This window comes from Ranitomeya imitator, chromosome 4 (assembly GCF_032444005.1).
Source record: "Ranitomeya imitator isolate aRanImi1 chromosome 4, aRanImi1.pri, whole genome shotgun sequence".
Lineage (NCBI taxonomy): Eukaryota > Metazoa > Chordata > Amphibia > Anura > Dendrobatidae > Ranitomeya > Ranitomeya imitator.
Genome location: NC_091285.1, coordinates 283,810,309 through 283,833,958, shown reverse-complemented (window position 1 = coordinate 283,833,958; position 23,650 = coordinate 283,810,309). Strand labels below are relative to the sequence as shown.

The 23,650-nt window shown below is 44.4% G+C and overlaps 1 protein-coding gene across 1 annotated transcript; it reads left to right on the top strand.

Moving 5' to 3' along the window:
- Positions 1-1,439: 1,439 nt before the first annotated feature.
- RXYLT1 (ribitol xylosyltransferase 1) lies at positions 1,440-22,989 on the top strand. Its single transcript, XM_069764704.1, has 6 exons — positions 1,440-1,637; positions 4,723-4,893; positions 12,509-12,611; positions 13,939-14,253; positions 19,911-20,081; positions 21,795-22,989. The coding sequence occupies exons 1-6, from the start codon at positions 1,487-1,489 to the stop codon at positions 22,207-22,209; spliced, it is 1,326 nt and encodes a 441-aa protein (XP_069620805.1). The 5' UTR covers positions 1,440-1,486; the 3' UTR covers positions 22,210-22,989.
- The last annotated feature ends 661 nt before the right edge of the window (positions 22,990-23,650 follow it).

The following is a 23,650-nucleotide window of genomic DNA, read 5'->3' as shown; positions in this document are numbered from 1 at the left end:
ATACTACATGGGCTGTGTTATATACTACTGGGCTGTGCTGTATACTGCATGGGGCCATGGGCTGTGTTATATACTACGTGGCTGTGCTATATACTATGTGGCTGTGCTATATACTGCGCGTGCTGTGTTATATAGTGCGCGTGCTGTGTTATATAGTGTGCGTGCTGTTATATAGTGCGTGTGCTGTGTTATATAGTGTGCGTGCTGTGTTATATAGTGCGTGTGCTGTGTTATATAGTGCGTGTGCTGTGTTATATAGTGTGCGTGCTGTGTTATATAGTGCGCGTGCTGTGCTATATACTGCGCTGTGTTAAAGGGGGGGCCCACTGAGACTCTTTCGCCCGGGGCCCTCAAAAACCTGGAGCCGGCCCTGCTCGAAATAACTGGTTTGGATGTGGGGCGCCCTTTTCTATATGTCTGCAGTGTGAGATGAGTGGCCCAAAGGCATTTAACCCTTTCTTCAGCGCTCTTTGGTGCCCACTTTGATGCCCATTTTTGTGCCAGTTTTAGGCTATGTGCACATGTTGCGGATTAACTTTAGTAATTTCTAGTACGGATTTTGCCTCTCCTGGCAGAAAACGCACCTGCGGATTTGTTTTTTTGTACAGTTCCGCAGCGTTTTTTGTGCGTTTTTGCTGCGGTTTTCTTGCGGATTTGCTGCGTTTTTTACCCCTGCGGTTTTCTATAATGGAATGGGTACAAAAACGCTGCAGATTCACAAAAAAACAAGTGACATGCTACTTCTTTTAAAGGGACACTGTCACCTGGATTTGGAGGGAACAATCTTCAGCCATGGAGGCGGGGTTTTTGATTCACCGTTTCCTTACCCGCTGGCTGCAATATTGGATTGAAGTTCATTCTCTGTCCTCCATAGTACATGCCTGCACAAGGCAATCTTGCACAGCACAGGCATGTACTACGGAGGACAGAGAATGAACTTCAATCCAATATTGCAGCCAGCATGCAGCGTTTCCACAGTGGATTTTCCGCAAAGTGTGCACAGCATTTTTTTTTTCTCATTGATTTACATTGTACATCAATTGCGGATCCGCAACGTGTGCACATACCCTCATAGTTTTTGTAGCCGTTTTTAAGCGTATTCACATCAGGGCTCCCCGCTGCATTGTCTTTTATTATTGTGATGATTATTTTTTGTTGTTAAACCTATTAGAAACGGAAAAGAAATTGCCAAATAAAAAACTGACAATAAAAAACCAACTTCAGCCTGGTCAGGTTAACAACCATATTGCTGACTGAGCTCTGAGGTAATAGTGTGCCATGCAGTGTACACAACAACAGCCGAGCGCACCGCCACGTGATCTCCGAGTCCACACACAGCACAGACTACACTGAGAAACAGCGCACGCGCTCTGCTAACCGGAAGTCCGGCCCCTTATGCGTCATTGTCCCAGTACCGACCAATCAGGGCGCGGGGAGAGGCGGAGTCACTGCTAGCACAGGAGCAGGCTATGGCGGCGACAGCAGCATGAGATTCACCCGAAAGAAGTTGTGCTGCTATGTCCTAGTGTTCCTGTACTGCGCCTTCTCCTTCTATGCCGCCTATAATGTGTTCTTCCGCCCGCCACAGGTGTCCCGTGTACACAGGGTAGTGAGTAAAAAGGAAGCAGGCAGCAGAGGTAACTGTGTCTGCAGCGCTGGACCTGGCGTGGATGGGAATGCTAGGGAAACAGCTGATAGGGTTAACCAGTACGAGGATAGGCGGCCAACCGTGTCGCCGCTGTCATTTCCAAAAACTTAAAATGAATGAAAGCAGTGCTCTGATTGGTCTGTCTCAGCCAGCGTGTAGCATGCATATATCCGGCTAGGGCGCTGTTGGCAGTGTGGCCTACAATGGAGGAGGGCTACTCGTCACCCTGGATAGATACCCGCTGCCCAGACATGGTGGGAGGCAGAAAACGAGGCTGCAGCTATAGAAACGCTTTATTTACTGAGGTGCCAGTGGCTTAGGCCGGATTACCCCTTAAGGTACCGTCACACTCAGCGACGCTGCAGTGATATAGACAACGAGCCGATCGCTGTTAGGTCGCTGTAGAGACGTCAAACACGGCAACTCCAGAACGATGCAGGAGCAATCCAGTGACGTAACAGCGACTCACTTCTCATTCTCACTGGTTGTTCGCTCCATGTCTAGGGGCCCTATGCTCGTTGCTTGCGTCGTTGCTTTTGCTGTCAAACACGACGATACACGCCGACCTGACGATCAAATAAAGTTCTGGACTTCTAGCTCCGACCAGCGATGGCACAGCGGGATCCAGATCGCTGCTGCGTGTCAAACACAACGAGATCGCTATCCAGGACGCTGCAACGTCACGGATCATTGTCATTCTCGTTGGAAAGTTGCTGAGTGTGACAGTACCTTTATTCCCATCTCCAAGATCCTATCCTAATATGTAGTAGGTGTAATAATATTAGCAAATACCTCCAATTAGACATGTATAGTTTTACTAATTCGCTATGTCAGTATGTGCAGGCATTGCAGGACCTTAGGTATCCTTGATTATAACCACTAGTAACCAGCTAATTAACTCACTATATCAGTGGTTGTAACCATGGACATCTTAAGGTCCTGCACATGAGAAGAGACATAACGAATTAGTATAATCAAATGGCCAAATCGGATAATTCGCATGTGGTTTGCATTGAAGTCTATGTTGAGTGAGTCACATGCGACCAGCAACAGAAAGTGCAGCACATGTGTGGCTGTCATGGTTACAGATCGCAATGCGACACCATAGAAATCATTGGCTGCGATGACACAATGCTACACTAGTGATAAGCGAATGTGCTCGGATATTGTGTTATCCAAGTATCTTTGGCGTACTCGAGTAAGGCCCCTTTCACACATCAGTTTTTTGCCATCAGTCACAATCCGTTGGCTCGACGGATCCGTCGCAGATTGTGAAAAACTGATGCGACTGATCCGTTTATTGGACGGATCTGACTAGCGGATCTGGCTAATTGGATCAGAGCATTCTCAGTAAGGCTGGGTTCACATTGCGTTAATAGCAGCCTGTTCAGCACATCCGGCTCTATGTACTGCGCATGGTTTTTGAGGAGAGAGAGAGAAACGTCCCTTCAGGCTTCAGACACAAAAAACGTTGCAGGAGACGTTTTTTGTGTTCGGCAAAAAAGCCTGAAGGGACGGATCCAGCACAAAACGGATGAAACGCATGTCCTTCAGGCACAATCCGGCAGTAATAGAACTCTATGGGGAAAAAACGGATCAGGCGTAAGAAAAAAACTGATACAGATTGTGCCTGAAACCAAAAACCTGATGTGTGAAAGCAGCCTTAATGGCGGCGTTAGGGACTAATAATAATAATCTTTATTTTTATATAGCGCTAACATATTCCGCAGCGCTTTACAGTTTGCACACATTATCATCGCTGTCCCTGGTGGGGCTCACAATCTAAATTCCCTATCAGTATGTCTTTGGAATGTGGGAGGAAACCGGAGCACCCGGAGGAAACCCACGCAAACACGGAGAGAACATACAAACTCTTTGCAGATGTTGTCCTTGGTGGGGTTTGAACCCAGGACTCCAGCGCTGCAAGGCTGCTGTGCTATCCACTGCGCCACCGTGCTGCCCGCATTATGCCGCAGTGTAACGTAGTCCGTCTAATGGACGCCATTAACGCAATGTGAACCTAGCCTTAAAAAAAAGGAATCTGTCGCCGTAGGCCATAGGCTTCCGTTCCAGCAAATGATGGACGGCGATGGATCCGTCACAGTCCGTTTTTTTCGACATACACAAAAAACGTTACTTTGTCAGTTATCTCCGGCTGTCGGACAAACAATTTTCGACGGATCCAGCGAACTACGGATAAAACATGAGGCCATCTATCGCTAATACAAGTTTATGAGGAAAAAAACGGATCCGGCGGCAAAAAACTGATGTGTGAAATGGGTCTAATATGTACGAGTTGCTGCAGCTGTTGGACGTGCAATCCCTAACGCAGGGGTCCCCAACTCCAGTCCTCAAGGCCCACCAACAGGTCATGTTTTCAGGATTTCCTTAGTCTTGCACAGGTAATAATTGCATCACCTGTGCAATGCAAAGGAAATCCTGAAAACATGACCTGTTGGTGGGCCTTGAGGACTGGAGTTGAGGACCCTTGCCCTAACGTGTTGAGGCTGCCTAACAGCCGCGAAACATGCAGCCTCAGGGACTCAAATGTATTTTGGTAACTCTGGTCAGTTCTATAAAGGTCTGCTTGGTGCATCATGGTCTGGTCAATTATTTAAATGCCCTTCACACCTGCTTGTTTCTATCGATCTCCACCCTTTTCTGGCTCTATGAAGTCAGAGCTGTCAATCATAGAAGAAGGGAGGTGAAGACAGAGGGAAGGTGTATATAAATGATTGGAGATGCCATCATGCACCAAACACCTGTTCTTGGTTTGAAAAAACACAATTGTATTTTAAGTGCAGATTGCCATGAATATATTAAAAGAATTTCTGCATAGAATAGAACCCAAATACATAAAAAGGAAATAAGCACAAAGGAATGCAATGATCCAAGCAAATTGCTATTGTCTATTGTGCAGCAGACACTTGAAGAAAAACACTGACTTTTCACACATGGGAGCATGGCCTCAGACATTTATGGGAAATGCATGTGATGGGATAATTCCTTCTGTAGGGTTATTCTGAACTGGACAACCCCTGTTTCTCTAAATGCGACCTTTTCTTGCTTGTCAGGGTCTCTCTATTTTGGCAACGAGCAATGGAATCCTTGGGAAGAAGATGAAAAGGGACATAAAGGCTCACAATTGCAAAAAGTAGAAAACAACTGGAAAGATCTCTTTAACCAGAACTCCCATCAAGAACATACAGAACTCCAGGTACAAATCTGGGGCAAAGCCGCTATTGGTAAGTGATGGCTCAAAAATGCTGTTCTTATAATTTCACACAATGTGGATGAAAATGGTGACGTATATATAAATGCTTTATGTACTCTCATGAATTTGTAGTGTATAAAAAAAAAACACCCTTGAAACCTGACACCCCCCGCTGATCAGTGTCAACGATCGCAGTCCAGAAGTACTCACTTGCAGAGCTGCTCCATCCTCTGATAGTGGCTGCCGCAGGGTACTGCACATTCACTTTCTATTCAAATCAATAGGAGGCGAATGCGTAGTACCGTGTGGCGGCCACCATCAGAGGATGGAGCAGCTCCTCAAGTGAGTATTTCCAGACTGCGGCTGCCAACATCGGTAACAGCTGAACGACGGAGTGCCTGACCATGACCGATCAGACATTGATGACCTATTCTATCCTAAGCAAAGGTCATCAATGCTAAAGTACAGGACAACCTATTTAAGCTATGTGTAATAATGAGAAATGATGCAGGGAAGAAGTATTGAACATATGAAGAAAGAGAAGTGCAAAAAGACATGGAAAGTCATGACACCATCTGAGATGTATCAGTAATTAGAAAGCAATCCTGCAACTTAGTGCAATAATAGGTTCAATAGATGGCCTATAAAAAGGTGTTTCATTACCAAGGTGCCACGCAAGATTCATTTCATGATATGTAAACTAGTGAGTTTTCTCAAGAATGGTACAATTGTTCCAAAGAAAACAATAAGTAATGCACTCAACCTCCATGGACTGTATGCACGCTCACCACACAAGACTCCATTCGTGAACAAAAAGCATGTTCCAGCACATTTAACCCCTTCATGACCCAGCCTATTTTGACCTTAAAGACCTTGCCGTTTTTTGCAATTCTGACCAGTGTCCCTTTATGAGGTAATAACTCGGGAACGCTTCAACGGATCCTAGCGGTTCTGAGATTGTTTTTTCGTGACATATTGGGCTTCATGTTAGTGGTAAATTTAGGTCAATAAATTCTGTGTTTATTTGTGATAAAAACGGAAATTTGGCGAAAATTTTGAAAATTTCGCAATTTTCACATTTTGAATTTTTATTCTGTTAAACCAGAGAGTTATGTGACACAAAATAGTTAATAAATAACATTTCCCACATGTATACTTTACATCAGCACAATTTTGGAAACAAAATTTTTTTTTGCTAGGAAGTTATAAGGGTTAAAATTTGACCAGCGATTTCTCATTTTTACAACGAAATTTACAAAACCATTTTTTTTAGGGACCACCTCACATTTGAAGTCAGTTTGAGGGGTCTATGTGGCTGAAAATACCCAAAAGTGACACCATTCTAAAAACTGCACCCCTCAAGGTGCACAAAACCACATTCCAGAAGTTTATTAACCCTTCAGGTGCTTCACAGCAGCAGAAGCAACATGGAAGGAAAAAAATGAACATTTAACTTTTTAGTCACAAAAATGATCTTTCAGCAACAATTTTTTTTATTTTCCCAATGGTAAAAAGAGAAACTGAACCACGAAAGTTGTTGTCCAATTTGTCCTGAGTACGCTGATACCTCATATGTGGGGGTAAACCACTGTTTGGGCGCACGGCAGGGCTTGGAAGGGAAGGAGCGCCATTTGACTTTTTGAATGAAAAATTGGCTGCACTCTTTAGCAGACACCATGTCACGTTTGGAGAGCCCCCGTGTGCCAAAAAATTGGAGCTCCCCCACAAGTGACCCCATTTTGGAAACTAGACGCCCCAAGGAACTTATCTAGATGCATAGTGAGCCCTTTAAACCCCCAGGTGCTTCATAAATTGATCCGTAAAAATGAAAAAGTACTTTTTTTTCACAAAAAAATTCTTTTAGCCTCAATTTTTTCATTTTCACATGGACAACAGGATAAAATGGATCCTAAGATTTGTTTGGCAATTTCTCCTAAGTACACCGATACCTCACATGTGGGGGTAAACCACTGTTTGGGCACATGGTAAAGCTCGGAAGGGAAGGAGCGCCATTTGACTTTTTGAATGAAAAATTATCTCCATCGTTAGCGGACACCATGTTGCGTTTGGAGAGACCCTGTGTGCTTAAACATTGGAGCTCCCCGACAAGTGACCCCATTTTGGAAACTGGACCCCCCAAGGAAGTTATCTAGATGCCTACTGAGTACTTTAAACCCCCAGGTGCTTCACAAATTGATCCGTAAAAATGAAAAAGTACTTTTTTTTCACAAAAAATTTCTTTTCGCCTCAATTTTTTCATTTTCACATGGGCAATAGGATAAAATGGATCCTAAAATTTGTTGAGCAATTTCTCCCAAGTACGCCGATACCTCATATGTGGGGGTAAACCACTGTTTGGGCACAAGGCAGGGCTCGGAAGGGAAGGCGCGCCTTTTGACTTTTTGAATGGAAAATTAGCTCCAATTGTTAGCGGACACCATGTCGCATTTGGAGCGCCCCTGTGTGCCTATGCAATGGAGCTCCCCCACAAGTGACCCCATTTTGGAAACTAGACCCCCCAAGGAACTTATCTAGATGCATACTGAGCACTTTAAACCCCCAGGTGCTTCACAGAAGTTTATAATGCAGAGCCATTAAAATAAAAAATAATTTTTCTTTTCTCAAAAATGATTTTTTAGCCTGGAATTTCCTATTTTGCCAATGGTAATAGGAGAAATTGGACCACAAATGTTGTTGTCCAGTTTGTCCTGAGTACGCAGATACCCCATATGTGGGGGTAAACCACTGTTTGGGCGCACGGCAGGGCTCAGAAGGGAAGGCACGCCATTTGGCTTTTTAAATGGAAAATTAGCTCCAATCATTAGCGGACACCATGTCGCGTTTGGAGAGCCCCTGTGTGCCTAAACATTGGAGATCCCCCACAAATGACCCCATTTTGGAAACTAGACCCCCAAAGGAACTAATCTAGATGTGTGGTGAGCACTTTGAACCCTCAAGTGCTTCACAGAAGTTTATAACGCAGAGCCATGAAAATAATTTCTTTTCTCAAAAATGATTTTTTAGCCCGCAATTTTTTATTTTCCCAAGGGTAACAGGAGAAATTTGACCCCAAAAGTTGTTGTCCAGTTTCTCCTGAGTACGCTGATACCCCATATGTGGGGGTAAACCACTGTTTAGGCACATGCTGGGGCTCGGAAGTGAAGTAGTGACGTTTTGAAATGCAGACTTTGATGGAATGCTCTGCGGGCGTCACGTTGCGTTTGCAGAGCCCCTGATGTGGCTAAACAGTAGAAACCCCCCACAAGTGACCCCATTTTGGAAACTAGACCCCGAAAGGAACTTATCTAGATGTGAGGTGAGCACTTTGAACCCCCAAGTGCTTCACAGAAGTTCATAACACAGAGCAGTGAAAATAATAAATATGTTTTCTTTCCTCAAAAACAATTTTTTAGCCCAGAATTTTTTAATTTTCCCAAGGGTAACAGGAGAAATTTGACCCCAATATTTGTTGTCCAGTTTCTCCTGAGTAAGGTGATACCCCATATGTGGGGGTAAACTATTATTTGGGCACTTGCCGGGGCTCGGAAGTGAAGTAGTGACTTACTTTTGAAATGCAGACTTTGATGGAATGGTCTGCGGATGTCACGTTGCGTTTGCAGAGCCCCTGGTGTGCCTAAACAGTAGAAACCCCCCACAAGTGACCCCATTTTGGAAACTAGACCCCCAAAGGAACGTATCTAGATATGTGGTGAGCACTTTGAACCCCCAAGTGCTTCACAGACGTTTACAAGGCAGAGCCGTGAAAATAAAAAATCATTTTTCTTTCCTCAAAAATGATGTTTTAGCAAGCAATTTTTTATTTTCTCAAGGGTAACAGGAGAAATTGGACCCCAGTAATTGTTGCGCAGTTTGTCCTGAGTATGCTGGTACCCCATATGTGGGGGTAAACCACTGTTTGGGCACATGTCGGGGCTCGGAAGTGAGGGAGCACCATTTGACTTTTTGAATACAAGATTGGCTGGAATCAATGGTGGCGCCATGTTGCGTTTGGAGACCCCCTGATGTGTCTAAACAGTGGAAACCCCTCAATTCTAACTCCAACACACCCCTAAACCTTATCCCAACTGTAGCCGTAACCCTAATCACAACCCTAACCCCAACACACCCCTAACCCTAACCCCAACACACCCCTAACCACAACCCTAACCCTAAGGCTATGTGCCAACGTTGCGGATTCGTATGAGATTTTTCAGCACCATTTTTGAAAAATCCGCGGGTAAAAGGCACTGCGTTTTACCTGCGGATTTACCGCGGATTGCCAGTGTTTTTTGTGCGGATTTCACCTGCGGATTCCTATTGAGGAACAGGTGTAAAACGCTGCGGAATCCGCACAAAGAATTGACATGCTGCGGAAAATACAACGCAGCGTTCCCGCGCGGTATTTTCCGCACCATGGGCACAGCGGATTTGGTTTTCTATATGTTTACATGGTACTGTAAACCTGATGGAACACTGCTGCGGATCCGCAGCCAAATCCGCACCGTGTGCACATAGCCTAATTCTAAAGGTATGTGCACACGCTGCGGAAAACGCTGCGGATCCGCAGCAGTTTCCCATGAGTTTACAGTTCAATGTAAACCTATGGGAACCAAAAATCGCTGTACACATGCTGCAGAAAAACTGCACGGAAACGCAGCGGTTTACATTCCGCAGCATGTCACTTCTTTCTGCGGATTCCGCAGCGGTTTTACAACTGCTCCAATAGAAAATCGCAGTTGTAAAACCGCAGTGAAATGCTCAGAAAAACCGCGGTAAATCCGCGATAAATCCACAGCGGTTTAGCACTGCGGATTTATCAAATCCTCTGCGGAAAAATCCGCAGAGGACCAAAATACGTGTGCACATCCCGAACCCTAACCCTAACCCTACCCCTAACCCTAACCGTAGTTCTTACCCCAACCTTAGTGGAAAAAAAAAAATTCTTTATTTTTTTATTGTCCCTACCTATGGGGGTGACAAAGGGGGGGGGGGGTCATTTACTATTTTTTTTATTTTGATCACTGAGATAGGTTATATCTCAGTGATCAAAATGCACTCTGGAACGAATCTGATCACAGATCGGGGGGCTGGGGGGGCGATCGGTGGGGTGGGTGCACATAAGTGTTTCCAGCCATGGCCGATGATATTGCAGCATCGGCCATGGCTGGATTGTAATATTTCACCAGTTTTTTAGGTGAAATATTACAAATCGCTCTGATTGGCAGTTTCACTTTCAACAGCCAATCAGAGCGATCGTAGCCACGGGGGGGTGAAGCCACCCCCCCTGGGCTAAACTACCACTCCCCCTGTCCCTGCAGATCGGGTGAAATGGGAGTTAACCCTTTCACCCGATCTGCAGGGACGCGATCTTTCCATGACGCATATGCTGCGTCATGGGTCGGAATGGCACCGACTTTCATGACGCAGCGTATGCGTCAAAGGTCGGGAAGGGGTTAAAGTTTGCTCAACAACATTTAGACAAGCCGGGGAAATACTGGGAGAATATAGTCTGGTCAGATGAGACCAAAATGTAACTATTTGCATGGCATAATTCACACCATGTTTGGAGGTGAAAAGGCACTGCATATCACCCCCAAAACACCATACCAAAAGTGAAGTTTGGAGGTGGGAACATCATGATGCAGGGCTGATTTTCAGCTTACGGCACTGACAAACTTCATATGATTGAAGGAAGGATGAATGGACAAATGTACAGAAACATTCTTGAAAAAAAAATCTGCTGCCATCTACCAAGATGATGAATATAAAACGAGGGTGGACATTTCAGCAAGACAATGATCCCAAACACATAAACTCTGAAGTAGTTTCAGAGAAAGAAAATAAAGCTGCTAGAATGGCCCAGCCAACCTGACCTGAATCTAATAGAAAATTTATGGAAGGAGCTAAAACGCAGAGTTCATAGAAGTAGCCCACGGAACCTTCAGGATTTGTGCTTGTGTGGAAGATTGGGCCAAAATCACACCTGAGCAATGCATGCGACTAGTTTCTCCATACATAAGGCGTCTTGAAGCTGTAATCACCAACAAAGGCTTTTGTATCAAGTATTAATTACATTTCAGTCAGTGTGTTCAATACTTTTTCTCTTTGTCATTTCTTATTAATATATAACTTTATTTATGGACATTTATGGTTTTATTTCTTTGCCTATGTGGATTGGATGGATTCTTACTGACATGTATTGAGAATTTCATGTCAATAGCACGTTTAGAAATCTATTTATTTAGAACTTGATGATGTGGTAAATACTTATTGCACCCTCTGTGTGTGTGTGTATAATATATATATATATATATATATATATATACATATACATATATATATATATATATATAAAACCTCCGTGTGATCGTGGCTCATATATGTAGTGATGCAACATGGTTTTCCTGACCTGTCTTTCAAATGTACCCTCCGTAAACATGTACCGTTTGGAAGTTGTTGACTAGCCTTTTACACAAGCAGGCCAAAGTAAAGGATGTAATCTGAGTGCGCTAGGTAGATCGCTCAGTGAGCATAGGCTGCTATAGTTCTCAGCAGTACGAGACCTGTTTACAGAGTCGATACACCGCCAAGAACAGTGATATTTTGTGCTGCATAACAGATGATTTCTCCCAATGAACGAGCGTTTTGCTTGTTCGGCAGGTGATTGGCATCTTTTTTACACTGAAAGATATTATCGTGAAAGGGAAGAGGGCTTGTTCATGATGATCCTTCAGTGTAAATGCAGCTGAAGTCACAGGCTTGAAACTGTTAGGGTACGTGTCCACCTTCAGGATGGCCGGCGCTTTGGACGAAGCGGAAAACTCGCTCCGCCCAAAGCCCCGCCCCCTCCTGGAGACGCGATGATGACGGAGGTGTTCATTGCATACATCCGGAATCATCGCACCCCACACATAGGGCCCTGTGATCTACCTTGTGGCGGCGCAGCGGTGCCGCAAGGTAAACGGACATGCTGCGATATAAAAAGACGCACCGCATGTCCGGAATCGCAGGGCCGCCGCGTGCGTGTTACCACGCATAGTGGAGACGGGATTTCATAAAATCCCCTCCACTATGCTGTAACATCTGGACGCTGCGGATTGAACGCAGCGGCTCCATGCAGTGTTCAATCCGCAGCTAGTCCGGATGTAAAACGGCCCGTGGACACATACCCTTAGGCTCTACATTCACTCATCCATGAGAAACGGACCTCTTTTTTTTCAGCTGTCATCCTAGTTTCATCTGTGTTGAATCCTAGTTGTGTTTGGTTTTTTTCTCCACTGAATGAGTTGTGTCTTTGTTTCCAAGCCAATAAAAGAGCCCTGGAAGTCACATGTTTTTATTCAAACTTATCAGTAAGTAACAACCGCAAGGTACCCATGAAAGTCTGAAGCATTCCAGTTTGCATCTGTCTTTCATGGATCCTGATAGACTTGAATTCCGACCTGCAAACACAGATCAGAAGAGGAAATGCTCCGAGTCTACTAGATCTCACACATGGCCGTGTGCTGTCCAGATGTATCATGCAGATTTGTGAGTGCAGCTGAGCAGTTACTTAGGAAATCAGATCTACAAAAAGAAGGGATGCCACACTTCCAGAAGAAAATGTGATCAATACCGCTTCACTATTTTTCTGTTATTTTCTTCAGGGCATTACTTGTGGCAGCATATATTGGAAGGACCTCTTGAACCTGTTGATTATACTGCTCATTGGAGGGAGGGCAAACTCAAAACTGGAAGAACAGATATCAGGTATGATACTCTGATACTTGTCAGGAGGTCACAGTACTGTTTTATAAGAAGCCTAGGTAGCTGTAGTACCAGGCAAGCATGTAAAGTGCTTGGATTCTCTGATTTTTACCCACACTCCAAAGACACACTGATAGGAATTCCTGACTGTGAGTTTTAATGGGGACAGTAATCATGATGTCTGTAAAGCACTGTGGAAATTAAGGGGATTGTCCACTACTAAGACAACCTAAATGTTTGCCCGTTAAAATAAAAACCGCTATATTCACCTCTGGAGCTGGCGCTGTTCCATTAGTGTCGGCACTCACTCTCCTGGGGCTCATGTAACGTTGTTGCGTCATGCAAGCCTTGCACCCCAATCAGCGCTGGCCTAATTCCCCCCACCTTTGGACATGTAAGTAATCAAGAGATGGTGAGCGGCCAGCCAGAGAGCTCACATTCTCTTGATTACTGATACATCTGGCGGCTCGGAAAGTGGGACCAGCGCTGATTGGGGCGCAAGGCTCGCATGACGCAACAACGTTACATGAGCCCCAGGAGAGTGAGTGCCAACACTACTGGAACAGCGCCAGCTACAGAGGTGAATATAGCTGTTTTTATTTTAATGGGACAAACATTTAGATTGAGAAGGGTTGTCCTAGTAGTGGACAACTTCTTTAATGTTTCTATATAAGTGAGTAATATACATAACCAGTTTACTGGAGTCAGCAATATACCATATTTTAGTCCCTGAAAGCAATGTGTAAACAAGTTCACCCCTTAAAAAAAGCATAGATTTGATAGTGCTAGCAATACTGTTCTATAAGGAAACGGATACAATACTTTATGCATTTTTAATGGTGCCTTTACTCTACACCTGGCTTTACCTTATTTCCACCATTGCTGTACTTCATCTAAGTCACCAGATATATTGTGGTTCAGTGGTCTGCGGTTATGCACAGCTTTGTGGCCTCTGATACTTTTCTATTGTGGTCAGCGTTTTTTTTGCAGCTATTTTTGCGTCACTATTCGTTCTGTGGGATCTGTGTTCTGTGGGCTAACCTGTAATTCCCCGATACATCGGTGTGTCTTGGGCAAGTATGACGCTATCAGCAGTTCTCCGCTTGCCTTTCCTTGGACCACATATGCTAGGTATTACAGGATCTACCAAATGTCGAATCACAGGTGATGGCAAACTGTCACATTACAGGATAGGAATACCCATTTCATGTTAATTATAAGACAGTGGCAAACCCTTTTAACCTCAGTAACATTGGTACTTGTATTAGGATCAGGCTTTGAAACCTCTATGGAAGATCTTGATTTATTTTGTTTCATCCTTTTTCTCCAGCTTCATCACTGGCCCTGCAGTTGTTCCAGGTTACTTTTCAGTGGAAGCCCAGAATGTAGTTCTTATTCTCAATGGCAGAGAACAAGCAAAGATTTCTTTTGCCACTCAATGGCTTCAGTACACACAGACTCTGGTTGAAAACCATAAACTCCGACATGTTGCTGTAGTGCTGCTAGGAAGTGAGAAATGCAATAATGACTGGATCCTTCCATATTTAAAGAAGAACAGAGGGTTTGTGGAGGCTCTCTACCTTGTCTATGACAGTACATGGATTAATGAGGAAGATGTCTACCAATGGCCGCTAGGAGTGGCCACGTAAGTTTTTATTCTTTTACAGTTTTACACCATCTCATAAAAAAATATGAACCATCTTTTTAATTTCTTTTTGTTGCATACGTTAATAGTACACGTGCAAACAAGGAACTTTTTATTGTATCTTATTAGGGAAATCTGCTTCTTTCTGTTCCTGGAGTGATCTTTCATTCTCAAAATTCTGAACTAGCCAGTAAAATCAGTCTTCAGTGAATACAGACTTTCCCATTACGAGATAAAATATTACAGTTGGCACTCAAAAGCTCTACCAAGAACTGTAACGGTCATTTCTGGAGAACTTGCATTAGAATGTCTGTGTTTGGCTCTAGCTGCTCCCAAACCTCTCTCCATAGAGTTTAACCCCTTCCCGACATGTGCCGTACATATACTGCTCTACGGGAGCTGCGTTCCCACAAACAGCAGTATATGTAAGGCGCGGCGATCGCACGACCTCACGCTGACCGTCACTGCAATTGCATGTGGGTTTCCAGCTTTGTCTGAGAGCTGACACCGCGCAACAATGCCCACATTCGGTGCTGGAACCGATCGCAGACATTTAACCCCTCTGATGCCGCAGTCAATAGTGAAATGATTCCCTGTGCGCTTCCATCAGGACAACGCTATGCGATCGCGTTGTCCTGATGGTTCCCATGGAGACTGCCATCCCCAAGATGGCCACGTGGTCCTTCCAGGTCCTGCAGGGAAGGTGGCTTGGGAGCACCTGCTGAGAGAAGGCGCTGACATGCCCCCTTCCCTGCCTGTCAGATCCTGATGTGATACTCTGCAGTCAGCGATCTGACACTATACAGTGATGTCCCAGGATGGGATCATGTAAAAAAGTTTAAAAAAAATATTGAAAAGAGTAAGAATATATATTTTTAAATCCCTAAATTAAAAAAAATGTTTTTCCATTAAATTCATTTTTGTAAAGAAAAAAAATAAACAATATAAGTACACATATTTGGTATCGCTGCGTCCGTAACAACCCGCTCTATAAATCTGTCCCATTTGTTAACCCTTTCGGTGAACACCGTAAAAAAAAAAGGCAAAAAACAATGCTTTATCATACCGCCGAACAAAAAGTGCAATAAAACGGGAAGACTTCTGGCCCTTCTGAGATACTTATCCAGGAACGCATGGTTTCACCATATGCGTGTCCTCTTTCTAAGTAGGTCCTTAAATTGGTAGATGACCTCCTGCAGATCCCTGTTAGGCCCATCTACACCCCCATCTGTGTGGTCTTGGAAAACGTCATTGATCTGTGCACGCCATGTGCAGTCACGTGCTGGAAAATCTATAAGGGATCTGGGAAGAACACAGAGCAAATTATTATAAACAAAAATCCCAGTTGTATTCTAGATGCCGAGGTGGTGACACCGGTGTTGACCCACCCTGTAAAGAAAAGAGCTAACTCCAAAAGACATGAGCGCAATAGGAGAATAAGGCTGATCAGATTAATGTAGTAAAAACATGTGCAAATTTTATTAGAGTATTAATATAAAAAGACAATAGAATTACCGTACATACTCGACACCCTACTAATGAGACACCCTACTAATGAGCTGGTGATAATTCTCAGATGAACAGATTAAAGGTAGCCACACATAAATATAATCTGTTCATCTGAGAATTATCACCAGCTCATTAGTAGGGTGTCTCAGGGTCAGCCGCCGAGTTGTGGGGGCACCATATCCGCTGACAAGTAGGGTGCCAACCCCCACAGTCAGGCAGGTGCATATCAGTAGGGGTCTGTTTTGTCTACACTATTGTTTTAGTCCGTGTATCTCACCCTGTTACACATTAAAGGCTAAGATATATGTGTGTGCGTATATATATATATATATATATATATAATATATATATATATATATACACACACACACTAAATAGCCTTCTTGTCATCCTGCCTATCTTTTTCCGGTTGAATATATGACGAGGCATCTGTGATACCTTTAATAGGGTATATATTAGGAGTCATAGGGTCAGCCGACAGTGAGCGGGGACGCCAGTCTCAATTGTATGTTTAGGGTGCCAACCTCCGCTGTCAGGCAGGAATTGTATATAGGTGCCATCAACAGGGTATCTTAGAGTGCACGGTTGTGTGATTTATGTGTATATCTGTCTGTAGTTGTCTCATGGTTTTAATTTGAATCTAATAAACTTGATGTTTTATCTATATCATCATAGAATATTAAGGGTTACTTGCTTTACTAAATTGAAATTTTTTGACTCTTTTGGCTGTGGTTTAGCCTATGGTTATTACACTCTAAGCATGGAGAACAGAAAGAGCAGAAGAGAACTGTCTGAGAACTTGTGAACCAAAATTGTTGAACAATAGCAACAATCTCAAGGTTACAAGTCCATCTCCAGAGATCTTGATGTTCCTTTGTCCACGGTGTGCAACATAATCAAGAAGTGTGCAACTCCATGGCACTGTAGTTAATCTCCCTGGACGTGGACTGCAGAGAAAAATTGATGAAAAATTGCAATGCAGGATAGTCCAGATGGTGGACAAGCAGCCTCAATGAAGTTCCAAAGAAATACAAGCTGTCCTGCAGGATCAGGGTGCATAAATGTTGGCGCAAACTGTCTGTCAACATTTGAATTGAATGAAACTGTGGCAGGAGGCCCAGAAGGACGACACTGCTGAGACATAACAAAAAGCTAGACTGAAGTTTGCCAAAATGTACATTAGTAAACCAAAATCCTTCTGGGAAAGTGTCTTGTGGACAGATGAGACCAAGTTAGAGCTATTTGGTAAAGCACATAATTCTACTGTTTACCGAAAACAGAATGAAGCCTAAAAAGAAAGGTACACAGTACCTACAGTCGAATATGGTGGAGGTTCAAATATGTTTTGTGATTCTACTGCTGCCTCTGGCATCGAGTGCTTTGACTGTATGCAGGAGAGAGAGACTGGAAAGAGACAAAGCGCAAATAGGGTCTTAAAACATCTGCAAGGAATTTGTATGTTCTCCCGCATTTGCGTGGTTTTCCTCCAGGTTCTCCGGTTTCCTCCCACATTCCAAAGACATAATGATAGAGAATCTAGATTGTGAGCCCCAATGGGGACAGTGCCAATAATGTTTGTAAAGCACTGTGGAATTAATGACGCTATATAAGTGAGTAAAATAAATCTGGGAAAACCGATTTGGAGGAGATAGCACTATTGCGCTCACCTTATTTTGTTGTGTATTCACAACCACTGAAAAAACCTGAGGTTGCTGCAGACCCACGAGGAGATAAAAGCATAAGCAATAGAAAACACAAATAGGTTAATTCTGTGCTTCTGTAGGAAAAAGAATGATGGATTCCATTCTAATAGTAGCACCGTATTTTTCAGATTATAAGACACTCCGGATTATAAGACTCGCCACAAATTTTCAGGATAAAAATAGGAAAAAACTTTTTTTTTAATAAAATGGTGCTTCTTATCATCCATGCGTCTTATTGCTTACCAGGGGTGATGGCTGTGGCGAAGCAGGGTCACTGCTGGAGGAGGTAGGAGTGGGGAGATGCTGCAGACCGCAGGCTGGGATGAGGGTGTGTTGCGATGTCCGGTGCTGCTTCTGTGCTGTGTCTGGTGCTGCTGGTGCGCTGTGTCTGGTGCTGCTGGTGCGCTGTGTCTGGTGCTGCTGGTGCGCTGTGTCTGGTGCTGCTGGTGCGCTGTGTCTGGTGCTGCTGGTGCGCTGTGTCTGGTGCTGCTGGTGCGCTGTGTCTGATGCTGCTGGTGCGCTGTGTCTGGTGCTGCTGGTGCGCTGTGTCTGGTGCTGCTGGTGCGCTGTGTCTGGTGCTGCTGGTGCGCTGTCTGGTGCTGCTGGTGCGCTGTGTCTGGTGCTGCTGGTGCGCTGTCTGGTGCTGCTGGTGCGATGTGTCTGGTGCTGCTGGTGCGCTGTGGCTGGTGCGCTGTCTGGTGCGCTGTGTCTGGTGCTGCTGGTGCGCTGTGTCTGGTGCTGCTGGTGCGCTGTCTGGTGCTGCTGGTGCGCTGTGTCTGGTGCTGCTGGTGCGCTGTCTGGTGCTGCTGGTGCGCTGTCTGGTGCTGCTGGTGCGCTGTGTCTGGTGCTGCTGGTGCGCTGTCTGGTGCTGCTGGTGCGCTGTGTCTGGTGCTGCTGGTGCGCTGTGTCTGGTGCGCTGTGTCTGGTGCTGCTGGTGCGCTGTGTCTGGTGCTGCTGGTGCGCTGTGTCTGGTGCTGCTGGTGCGCTGTGTCTGGTGCTGCTGGTGCGCTGTCTGGTGCTGCTGGTGCGCTGTCTGGTGCTGCTGGTGCGCTGTGTCTGGTGCTGCTGGTGCGCTGTGTCTGGTGCTGCTGCGCTGTCTGGTGCTGCTGCGCTGTGTCTGGTGCTGCTGCTGCGCTGTGTCTGGTGCTGCTGCTGCTTCGCTGTGTCTGGTGCTGCTGCGCTGTGTCTGGTGCTGCTGCTGCTGCGCTGTGTCTGGTGCTGCTGCGCTGTGTCTGGTGCTGCTGCTGCTTCGCTGTGTCTGGTGCTGCTGCGCTGTGTCTGGTGCTGCTGTGCTGTGTCTGTTGCTGCTGCGCTGTGTCCGGCTGTGCTAGGGGGGCTCTGCCGACAATTTGTGAAAGGCCAGGGCCTCCGCAGTTCCGTGGTTTCCTGTGCAGTGGACTCTCCCAAGATCTCCATCTGCGCATGCGCCGCCCCCGGCAGCCATTTTCCCAGAGTCCACCGTACAGGAAACCACGAAACTGCGGGGGCTCTGGCCTTTCACAAAATGTTGGCAGGGCCCCCCCCACAGCAGCATTGGACACAGCGCAACAGCAGCATTGGACACAGCGCAGCAGCAGCACCGGACACCCAAAGCTGCGCGCCGATAAGGAATGTCAGCATTATAAGACGCACCCCTATTTTCCCCCTAAATTTTGGGGGAAAAAGTGCGTCTTATAATCCGAAAAATGCAGTAAGTGGTTTATTCGACTACACATTCCGTAGCATATAGCTTTTTCATCAGGACAACCTGATTGTGGTTGTCCTGATGAAGACGCTATATGCTTTGAAACACTGTGATAAATAAACCACTTACTATTAGAATAAGCAATGAGTCCGAATCCCATTGAACACCTGTGGAGAGATCCTGAAATTGCTGTTGGGAGAAGGCACCCTTCAAATATGAGACCTGGAGCTGTTTGCAAAAGAAGAGTGGTCCAAGTGAGAGATTGATTGCAGTTATTTATTGCAAAGGGTGTGCAACAGAATATTTAGTTGAGGGTGCCAACAATTTTGTCCGGTCCATTTTGTTTGTTTTTTTTGTGAAATTATGTCCTATTTGCCTTTTTTTCGTTGTTGTCGTTCCAATACATGCAAAAGAAATAATTTATTTTCTATAATTTATTTATGTTTATACCAAAACGTCTATTTGCAGTAATTTCTGGGAGAAATACTTCATTTTCTGGATGAATTTCAAGGGTGCCAACACTGTTGGTCATGACTCAATACAGTAATTACTTTTACTGGGATTCCAGTGGCGCACAATTGCCACTATAACGGGGTACGTGTGCTGTGTCAGGTATTGCAGATCCACACTACTTTTTAGAACATTTATACAGACTTTCTAAATACCATTTTTCACAACTGTTTTTCTTTTCTCAGGTTACGTTTGTGTTTTCCATATACCCATGCTCTTCAAAGCACTAATTACACATATTAACATTTCAGGTATAGAAACTTTCCAGTCATTGATCCAAGTTGGTCTCTGGTTCATGATTCTCGGCCATACTTGTGCAACTTTCTAGGGACTGTATATGGCAACTCATCTAGAGAGATTCTTTTGGAGGTTATAAGGAAAGAGGGTCTTGACCAGTTCTGTTGGATCTCATCTAGGAATGAGTAAGTATTGTTCCTCTTCCAGACTGTATAACCACTTCCTTGTGGTCTCTCCTCCCAAAGGGTTGTGAGATACTGCTCGAACCCATAAATTGTAGATGCTTATATTGATACAGTGTCTACATTGAGTTGGACTGAGGAATTGCATTGTACCCACTGAAAGCCATGGGTGTCTCTTTAATACAGCTCTGGCAAACATTAAGAAACCACCACATCAGAACCCTGTCATGGGCAGCCCAATCTACAGACCTGGACCCCATTGAAAACCTCTGGAATGTAATCAAGAGGATGATGGATAGTCACAAGCCATCAAACAAAGAAGAACTGCTTACATTTTTGCGCCAGGAGCAGTGTGAAAGACTGGTGGAAAGCATGCCAAGACGCATGAAAGCTGTGATTAAAAATCATGGTGATTCCACAATATATTGATTTCTGAACTCTTCCTGAGTTAAAACATTAGTATTGTTGTTTCTAAATGATTATGAACTTATTTTCTTTGTATTATTTGAGGTCAGAAAGCACTGTTTTTTTTGTTTTTTTTTTGTCATTTTGACCATTTCTCCTTTTCAGAAAAAAATACAAAATTTATTGCTTGGAAATTCGGAGACATGATGTCAGAAGTTTATAGAAAAAATGAAAAATTTGCATTTTACTCAAAAATATACCTATAAAAAGAAAAATCAGACAAAATGAACATTTTGCAGTGCTCTTAATTTTTGCCAGAGCTATATATGCTGCTAAATGGGAAAGCTTCCCAGAGTAGTTGCCCTGTGGGTCATGTTCCTAGAGGACCGCTCTCACAATATCTTACTGCCTTTACCATTCAAATGTGTTTTAAGACTGTGTTCACATGGCAGCAGTCACGCTGCAGCTAAAAACCTTTACAGCCTTAGGGTACCGTCACACAGTGCAATTTTGATCGCTACGACGGCACGATTCGTGACGTTCGAGCGATATAGTTACGAGATCGCAGTGTCTGACACGCTCCTGCGATCAGGGACCCCGCTGAGAATCGTACGTCGTAGCAGATCGTTTGAAACTTTCTTTCGTCGTCTAGTGTCCCGCTGTGGCGGCATGATTGCATGGTGTAACATATATCGTATACGATGTGCGCATAGTAACCAACGGCTTCTACATCGCACATACGTCATGAAATTATCGCTCCAGCGTCGTAGATTGCAAAGTGTGACAGCAGTCTACGACGCTGGAGCGATATTGTTACGACGCTGGAGCGTCACGGATCGTACCGTCGTAGCGATGAAAATTGCACTGTGTGACGGTACCCTTACACCTTTTGTAATCTTTCCACGGTTTCCTTTCACTGTCATTTAATCCTGTAGCAAGACCATGCAGCCAATCGAAATGATGGCCCAGCGCTTTTCCAGATGAAACAGATATATCTCTGCAAGATGAGAAAAGCCATCACCCTGCAGGGAAATGGTGGAACGATCGCAGCGACACAGGACTGTTCGTTTTCAGCAGCAGTGTGAGCGCAATGTATGAGCGCAGCCTAAATGTTTGAGGATGCGATAATAATGACGCACTTTAAAATTCAGAGGACATGTACATGTTATCTGTATGGAAATACTGATGGAAATACTGGGGCTTAAGGGGTAGCAATTGATATTACGTTCAGTATATCACCTTATATTAGGGGGCGACGCAGGTAAAACATAAAGGGGGACGGCACAGTAAACTGTCATTGTGTTTCTTCAGGTGGCAACCACAAGAGACTAATGAGAGCTACAAGAGCTACCATGACGCCCTGTTACAGAGCGACCTAACATTGAGCCCAGTGGGAGTAAACACCGAGTGCTACCGAATCTATGAGGCCTGCTCCTATGGCTCCGTTCCTGTAGTAGAAGATGTGATGACACGTGGAGACTGTGGAAACTCGTCTGCTCACAGTAATGCGCCTTTGCAAATACTGAAGTCCTATGGCGCTCCATTTATTTTTATCAAATCCTGGAAAGAACTTCCTGCCGTTTTAAACCAGGAAAAAATCATGAGTTTACAAGAGAAGATTCAAAGAAGAAAGAAGATACTAGAATGGTACCGACAATTCAAATTAAAACTGAAACACAAGTTTATAGAAACTTTAGAAAAGACCTTTCTCCGTAAGGAAAAATGAAACACTGGAATGCACTAGGAACCACTAGATTTATTTATGGAAAATGTTTGAAAATACTTTTACTTAATAGATTCTGTAGATTCTGTACTTTTACCATGTACTTGTGCAAATATTAATATTTTTCACCACTTTACTGAAGTTTAAAGGTATAGTGAACAGACACTACGCAGCTCATATATTTGCTGCAGGACAGAGGTGCATTTTATGCTGCCACAGTCCTCAACATCTCAGCTTGAGGACCAAAAACACATAAAATATTACAGATATTTAAATATGATAAAAGTGTATTCATATTAGAAGACGAAGTTAAATGCACCAAATTCCCTTAAGGAGGCCAATAATGTGTTAGATGCTTCAAGCATCAGAAAAAGGTGCATGTTGTTTTTCTAGTATGATATCCATGTCACTGTGGACAGAATCAAAATATACTTAGGCCATGTTGTGTCTTTATGAATTTTACTTTTTTTTTTCAGAAGATGGAAAAATGCAACACACATCCTTTCAAAGGGATTCCTTTATCAAGACAAGCCCTTGTAACTAAGAAAATCTGTGACACTTGTGTCCTTGACATCACAAACTCCTGTAGTGGTTGTGTGCTCAACTCCTTCCACAGATGCCATGGTTGTAATTAAATGGCCTGGTCTCAAGCCAAAATGGAGATACTATTTTTTTATACAAGGGGTGTTCAATAAATGATTTTCCCCTGCTCGTTATGTCAGCGTAAGGCCGGTTTCACATTTGCGGTTGTGTCCGCAGCGTTTCTGACTCATATGTCCGCATGCGCCGCTGCTGGATGCGGTCCAGGTGCACTGTGCACGGTATTGCTGCGGCGCTGCTTGCGTCCTATGTCGCTGTGGAGAGCGCGCTGTGTGTGCCAGATACACTGTGCACGTTGTAGATGCGGCGCTGCTGGCGTCCTGTGTTGCTGGGCAGCAATACCGTGCACAGTGCATCTGGACCGCATCCAGCAGCGGCACATACCTCTATCACAATATACAACCACTTTATTGCACTACAGCAATTCAACTACCGCATATGCTTTTTGAAGGGCAAATTGGCTAACTGTATACATTCAAGATAAACTATATTGCTCTGAGGAAGGTCTGTGTTGGATAAAAAACGTTCCGCAATTGATCGGTTTGTCAGGATGTGAAATAAACAACCTTACCCTTCTTCCAAAAATATTAAGTGCCAAGTTTGTTTCTTATATTTGTTGATAGGGGTTGGAGACCCTACTGGAGCACCAACATCCACCCTCCACAGAGTGCCGTGTATCCTACATTGACTTGTGCACAGTCAAGGCACCCAGGGCCAGAGTCAGGAAAACAAACTCAAAATATCTTTGAACCTCCACCATATATGCAGTCTACCTTTTTTGTGTCTGTTTAAGCAGTCTGCAGGACAGCTTGATTGGGTAATCCACCATCTGGACTAACCTGTG

Coding starts and splice junctions, on each gene's coding strand:
- RXYLT1 (XM_069764704.1), top strand. CDS start 1,487: ATGAGATTCACCCGAAAGAAGTTGTGCTGCTATGTCCTAGTGTTCCTG. Junction 1,638..4,722: donor AAAGGAAGCAGGCAGCAGAG/GTAACTGTGTCT, acceptor CTTGCTTGTCAG/GGTCTCTCTATTTTGGCAAC. Junction 14,254..19,910: donor TGGCCGCTAGGAGTGGCCAC/GTAAGTTTTTAT, acceptor TTAACATTTCAG/GTATAGAAACTTTCCAGTCA.